Source organism: Marmota marmota, unplaced genomic scaffold (assembly GCF_001458135.2).
Source record: "Marmota marmota marmota unplaced genomic scaffold, marMar, whole genome shotgun sequence".
Classification (NCBI taxonomy): domain Eukaryota; kingdom Metazoa; phylum Chordata; class Mammalia; order Rodentia; family Sciuridae; genus Marmota; species Marmota marmota.
In genome coordinates, this window is record NW_026000075.1 from 17,314,301 (window position 1) to 17,322,078 (window position 7,778).

General features: G+C 30.8%; 1 protein-coding gene across 1 annotated transcript in view; it reads left to right on the forward strand.

The window, feature by feature from the left end:
* Positions 1-6,404, forward strand: part of Si (sucrase-isomaltase) — a 77,474-nt gene extending 71,070 nt beyond the window's left edge. Inside the window, exons 46-48 of the mRNA XM_048814371.1 lie at positions 3,006-3,055; positions 3,233-3,397; positions 5,960-6,404. Coding sequence (XP_048670328.1) covers positions 3,006-3,055; positions 3,233-3,397; positions 5,960-6,028 — 284 coding nt within the window. The 3' untranslated portion in view covers positions 6,029-6,404. The remainder of the gene's footprint in view (positions 1-3,005; positions 3,056-3,232; positions 3,398-5,959) is intronic.
* Positions 6,405-7,778: the final 1,374 nt, after the last annotated feature.

The window sequence follows — 7,778 nt, forward strand, 5'->3', positions numbered from 1 at the left end:
GTAGATAAATGTAATTATATATATATATATATATATATATATATATATATATATATATATTTATTTATTCTGTTCTTTCATATTTTACTTTTTTTTTGGAAGCTGAGTACAAAGCTTTTATTCAAAGCTAAAAGACCTTGAAAATTACTTGAATCAACTTGGATAAACAAAGTTGGAAATATTTCAAGACCCCTTTCTTGTTTTAAATTTGTTTAATACCTAAATTAAATATCTGACTAGTGAAGAGATTTGTATAGTGTGTATTACCTATGGCAGAAGCTAATACAGTGCCATTCACAAAATAGATACTGAGTATATATTAAAATACATAGATACTAAGTATGTCATCCCAGGGACTCTGGAGGCCCAAAAGTTTGAGGAAAGCATTATCAACTTAGTGAAAACCTGTTACAAAATAAAAAGCAAAAACGCCTGTAATCCCAGCAGTTTGGGAGGTTGAGGCAGGAGGATCACGAATTCAAAGCCAGCCTTGGCAATGGCGAGGCTCTAAGCAACTCAGTGACATCTGTTTCTAACTAAAATATAAAATAGGGCTGGGGATGTGGCTCAGATGTTGAATGCCCAAAGTTCAATGCCCAGTACCCCACCAAAAAAAAAAAAAAAGTCTGGAGATGAAGAACAGTGGAGCACCTCTGGGTTCAATCTTTAGTACCATGATACAAACAAACAAACAAAAAAAGGAGTCTTCTGGGGCCCATCCAAATTCCACTAGTTTGAGGAGAAAATGAGGAATCTTCTGCCTTTGAGCAAAATTCCCTCAGGAGATTCTTATTCTGTAGATAAAATATAATCGCCATTAATAGTACCAGTTCTCTCAGATGGAGTTCTAAACATTTTATTGACACAAACTTTAGTCATAAAAACTGTCACCAATGTGAAGTTGTAGTTTTCATATACTACCATTTAAATTAACTGTCCACAGATGATAAATTTTCATTAATAGCAAAGATATGTATCATCTTTTAATCAAATAAATATTCTAAAACCAAAAAAGATAAGAATCTATTAGTAAATATAAAGCATGTGAGAAACTTGACATAAGAATTCTATGTTAGCACAGAGAGGAGTGGTGCATACATGTAGCTCAGTAACTCCGGAAGATGAGGAAGGAAGATTGCAAGTTTGAAGCCAGCCTTTGCAATTCAATGAGCCCTAATGCAACTTAGTGAAACCATGTCTCAAAATAAAAAATAAAATGGTCTGGATATGGAGCTCACTGGTAAATCACTTCTAGGTTCAATCCCTAGTATTAAAAAGTGAAATGAGAAATTATACCCCGTCTGATTCAAATGTATGATATGTCAAGATCATTGTACTATCATGTGTAACTAATTAAAACAAAAAAGTGAAAAGTAAAAGAGAAATAATCATATACAAGTGAACAATCATAAAATTGGCCTAAAGTCCTCTTCATTTTCTGGTTTAGAAGGCGAACCAGTAAACCACTATGAGATAAAACCCTTTGGTTTATTACCTTGACTTTCAATACTATTTTAACTGATGTTCTACTAAGTTCACAGCCTTTCTTTCCCTTATCTTCCAGCAGTATGTACTTTGAATTTACCAATAATTTTCCAGGGGTGTTAAGTTGATATATGTATAATTGTTTTTCCCCAGCTTTTCCTACTGCACTAAGTTGTAAGTGAAAACTTAGTATGCCCTGTGCCCTATTCAGTTTCATGGCAGACTTATCTTTAATTGCTGGAAATTACTAATGATTCAGATTATATATTTATGATCTCTTTATTCAAGAACAAAAATTGTTCTGGACAATTTTTGTAATCACAACATATAAAATAATTAGGTTTTTCAAATAATCCCCTGGAATTTCTTGACTAGACACCAAATATAGTATGCAAAAAATACTTCATTTCTGAATTTATTAGATTGGAATCTCTAAATTTATCTTCTACATGGAGGACACCAATCTAAATTGATATTCCCATCTGATGTTATTCTTTCTTTTAGACAAATACATTCAAATTTTGTGATATAATTTGCAGAACAGTTCTCTCAAAGTAAATTGAAGATAGATAAAAATTAACACATCCTAAAACTTGCAAACATAAAGTACGTCTTAACCTTTCTAACATTATAATATTTAATCTTTATTTGCCTTATGGATGTTAATGAAGCATCTAGATATATTGGTGCCTTTGACTATGATCAGAGATGTTAACTTCTTCCTATTCAACAAAACTTTTCATATTTTCCTAGTACTTGTCACTGTGCTTTATTTAATCTAATTCTATGAGTAAAACATTCTGTTAAAACTTCTGCTAAAATTGTAAATTGAAAAGTTAAGACTAAAATACTTAAGGCATATTGGCACTAATATACTCACAATTCATATTAAATTAGTTATGCATATGTTAGTTTATATTCAGAGAAGAAAGTTTGAGGCTGAATATCCATTTTCTTACAGGAAAACTAGTCTATTAATTTTTCATTAAATTAAGGAATATGATGCTGACATATGTAAGTAGAGAGGGGAATTAAAATATATTGCTTTTTCCATGTTATCTCAATATGTATTTTAATCAGGCATTTGATGTACTTTCCATCTTCTGTATGCTTCTTTGTTTTTTACATATATGCACAGTCAGAGAAGTCAGAGTAAATTTATCCTGATTACAGATGTTGGCTATATTTAATCATTTCAATTTTGCAATTTATTTAACTATTTTAGCACTGACTTTCCTCTATTATACAATGGAAAATCAAGTAATATATATCTCTAAAGTAGCAGTGATAAAGTGCTTAGAGTTTCAAAATGAGAATGTTTAATAAGTGTTAGCTCTAAAATTATTATAAAATAGATACCAGATGAACTAAAAATCTTATGTTTTGTCAGTTTGACTTTCATTAGAAATGCAGGAATACAACATTATAACATTTTTAACAGGAAGGGAAATTAGTTATACTAAGAGTTTACTACTGTTCTTTGAAAATAAAAATATATTACTTTTTTTCTCTCTCTACAGACACCTATGAAAGAGACCTATACTTCTTGGTACAATTTAATTTAAAAGAGGTATTTAAAATTATTTATGTACAATTGTGTTAAAGAATGTGTGAAGTTTCATTCCATGTTTATTAGATAAAACACTTACTTTAAATATACCAATAATTTTATATACTATAATATACATTTTGTCAATTTAATTGCTCTTGCAAATGAAGGGCTTAAAATTTTCCTTTACCTTTGTAGAAAACTTTGACAAGCACTATACTGAAAAATGGTTACATAAATAAAAGTGAAATGAGGCTTGGATCTGTCCATGTATGGGGGAAAGGAAATGTTCCTGTCACTGGAGTCAACTTGATATATAATGGAAACACAGTACCACTTAGATTTGAAAACCTAGAAAAAGAGGTAAGTGAGTTAGAAAATGCAGACATTCAAAATATGAATATGAACTTCTTATATTTCTCATGCCTAAAGAAACATAATTATGAGTCAACTGTGACATTTCTCAAATACTCACAGTAATTAAACTTCCCATTTTATTTCTGTATTACCCTTAGAAACATTTCACAGGTATCAATCAAAATAGTATCTTTTTAATAATTGTTCTGGCATAGCAAAATTAATTTACATTAGATATGCATATTGCTATTTCAGTATTTTTTAAATAAAATATGTTAATTTGGACATTGTGTGTGTCAGATTAAAATGTCTTTGAAAAAATTTCAAAATTAATAGAGCTACCTACTCTTACTCATGAATACAGGTCTGAGTGAGGATACAGACATTAAACAAGGAGTCAGGATTCCTATGTTAAAGTAACATTGCTACCATTAATTTGATTTTTTATTTTGAAAAATTGATTTTGGGTCCTCTCTTTCTTTCCAATTAAATAAAAATAAACAGGTAAACAGTCTGCTAAACTCCTTCCAATTCTAAATTCTGTGAATCTGTGAATTGTTAAGGTATACTTCAAACAATATATATTCTACAAAATAGTTAAGGTTTTGATCAAGTTTAAGGTCAGATCTGCACTGCTAAAACTATGTGTGACTACATAGTATTTAAACAAACTTGTTTAAACCACCTAGCCATTATTCACTTGGAACTTACAGAATAGCCAGTTTGCTGATTTCAAATTAAATTAAAAAAAGACTATATCTTGGGCTGTCTCAGATTTTTGTAAATTTCATAGGATATTAGATTTAAACAGCGGCTACCAAATTTTTTTTTCCACTTGAAATTTAACACTTGTCCCATAACTTTTATTCAAATGAAGCAAATAATGTCAAATGAAGATGTCAAATTATATTTAATGTGTTGGGTATTATTTTGTTTTGAACAAATGTGGCAGAAAAAAAGAGATCATTTTAAAAAGGTTGATATTTCACTGCTTCCAAACATATTTATGAAGAATTTTAAATACTATGAAGAAATTTTTTGATGTTTCATTACACTAATGGTTTCGAAAATGTTACTCTTGATGAACCATTTGAAATGAAGATATTCATTTTAACAAAATGAAGAGTTGCTTACAAGTGCATTCAAAGGCAAAAAATTTTTGGACACAGTTTTTCAAGCATTAATGTAGGAAAGTTATAGAAGAAAATGAAAGGGAAGCGAGGAACAGGGAGATTGGAGAGCAAGAAATGAAAGAGGAAGACCAGGCAGAGATATATATGAGAGTTTATTTGTCAGAGCTGACAAATAAAGGGCATCTCTCCATAGATGGATAGAGGCAAAAGAGGCTTGGGGTTCTGGATTTTATAGGGCAGACTCAGGGATTAGAGTGGTTAAGGGTGGGTTAGGTATGAGGGAATGGTGAGCCTTTTTCAGAAATGCCCTTGGGCAGGAAAGTAAATTTTTTTTTTTAATGGCATTGTCACTTAAGATGGCTGTCCAGATGTTAATCAAAGAACTTACAGAAAGACAGTCCATTTCTTTCTACACTCATGTTGCCCTTCTGCATAGGTGTGGCAACTTTATGCAAAGGATGATTTAACTGCAATATCAATACAATTTTTAAAACATTTTCCTAGAAACAAATATGTCTAGCTGATTTTGTGTGAGCTATTGTTTTTCTGGTTATAGATCTTGACAGTAATTAGTCATTTTACTTTTGCAATTTATTTAATAGTTTTGATACTAACTTTCCTCTGTTATACAATGGAAATTCTAATGATATGTATCTCTTGAGTAAAAGTGATAAAGTACTACTAAAGAACTAGCTTAGGGTTTTTTGGTTACAATAGATCAATTTTAAAACTGACTAATAGATATTAAGATAAGTATTTTTTCCCATTTAAATGCTTCTACTACTATAGTAAATTGACCCAGATTTGCTATGCCTAAGTGAAGAATAAATTTTTTAAAGCCCTTAATTGAGTACTTGATGTGTGATAGGCAGCAGAGAATGTTGATATTCTCCTTCACTTGCCTATTGGTTGAATACAAACTTTTAGAGCTAAGACACAGAGAATCATGTAAGCATATATTAGAGAAAAAGCAATAAAAATATAACATGATTATTTGACCATAGTTGCTTAGATTATTTTTATGGTTAGTCACTGTAGAGTCTAGCTAAATTTATCTCCAGTAAAGAAGGTGATACTTAAAAAATTGACAATTGGCCATAAAGGATAGATGCCTTTATAACATTTGAGGATTGGAAGTGTAGCAGTTTATGTAGTGCAATTATGAATTCCTCCAAATTTAGGTGTTGTGTCAAAAAATAGATATCAAGGTGATTGCCTAGTAGTTTTGGCTTTTTATGTCTTTGACATTCTGCCTCAGGTAATTCATTTCCATTATCTATAACATGGGTAGCTGAGATGGTTTCCAACTGTGAAATAAAAGTTTAGCAAAAAAAAAAAAGTGTATCCTGTTTCATGCTAAATAAAATCATCTTTGTTTGAAAAAGAACAAAAATGTGATTTTAATTAAATAATTTCAATTTTACTTTTTTTTCAGATATTAAATATTGACCTTAAAGACAAAAATGTTACTCTTGATGAACCATTTGAAATCAGCTGGTCATGAAGAGTGCCACCAATTCAAGTTCTCAAGGAGAAATTAATACTGGATTTAAGTTTCACGGCACTTACAAGTGTCCCTTCTCATTAACTCTTACATTCTGTAAAATATAATTTTCATAACACTTTCCTAAAAATTGTTGCACAGTGTACATCAAAAGTAATGCTAAATTTTTTATATTAATGTAGTTTGTAATCAATTATTTAAAATTTTTAATAGGATTTGGATAATTCTATGTTGAATAGTTTGGATAGTTGATAAGCAGAAGGTCGATCTGTACACATAATATTAAATATATATGTGTAAAACTAAACTATAATTAAAATGTGATTTTTAAATTAAGTGAAACATGTAATTATAAGTGTTATACAATATTTTTTAATATTTCACAGATTTTTTATGTAACAAGTCATTACAAAATTTAATTATTTTGTACCATGTATATTTAATTAGGAAACAGAAAATAAAATGTGTGTATATATATTAAAATGGGCACATTTTCCCATTATTTTCATAAGGAAATTTGTCTTATTCAGTTTAGGTTGCTATACTAAATTACCATTACCTGGTGGATTAAACAAGAAACATTATTTTTCCCAGTTTGTGAGGCTAGGAAGTCCAAGATCATGCAAAGCTCCTGCAGATTCAGTGTCTGTTGAGTGTATCATCCTTATTTGCCCATGGTGTCTTCATAAGTCCTCCCATCATAGAAAGAGAGGGAAAGACAGCAAATTCTGCCAAGTCTCCTTTCTTTTTTTTAAATATATTTTTATTTGTTCTAATTAATTATACATGACAATGGAATGCATTTTTTACATCATACATAGAGTATAACTTCTCATTTGTTTGGTTTTGTACATGATGTAGAGTTACACAGGTCATGTAATCATATATACACATAAGGTAATAATGTCTGACGCATTCTCCTATTATTCCTACTCCCATGCCCCTTGCCTCCTTTCACGCCCCTCTGTCTAGTCCAAAATACATCTATTCTCCCCCACCCCTTATTTTGAATTAGTATCCATATATCAGAGAAAATATTTGGCCTTTGTTTCTTTGAGATTTGCTTATCTTGCTTATCATAATGTTCTGCAGCTCCATCCATTTACTGGCAAATTCTACAATTTCATTCTTCTATAAGACTGATTAATGTTCCACTGTTCATATATACTATAGTTTCTTTATCCATTCATCTGTTGAAAGGCATCTAAGTTGGTTCTACAGTTTAGCTATTGTGAATTGAGCTGCTATAAACATTGATGAGGCTGTGTCACTGCAGTATGCTGATTTTAAGTCCTTTGGGTATAGACCGAGGAATGGGATAGCTAGGTCAAATGGTGGTTCCATTCCCAATTTTCTGAGACATCCCCAGCACTTTCCATAATGGTTCCACCAATTTTCAGTCCCACCAGCAATGTATGAGTGTACCTTCTTCCCCACATCCTTCCCAACATTTAGGACACCAATCCTTAAGTGAGAACTCAATCTCATGGCTGATTTCCTAAAGTCCCCATCCACAGGTGTCTATCACATTGATGACTTGGGGGTTTCAACAAATGAATTTTGGTGAAAACAACTATCAGCTCCATAGTAGGAATCCATTTGATTTTCAAGTTTTGCTTTGAACAGGAGAATAAAACAAAACAAAACAAAACAAAACAAAAAAACACTACTACTGTCTATTTTTCTTCAGTTACTTGAATAAATCATTCTAGCTAATTCATTCATTAGGACTCTCTAAATCATGGCCTAG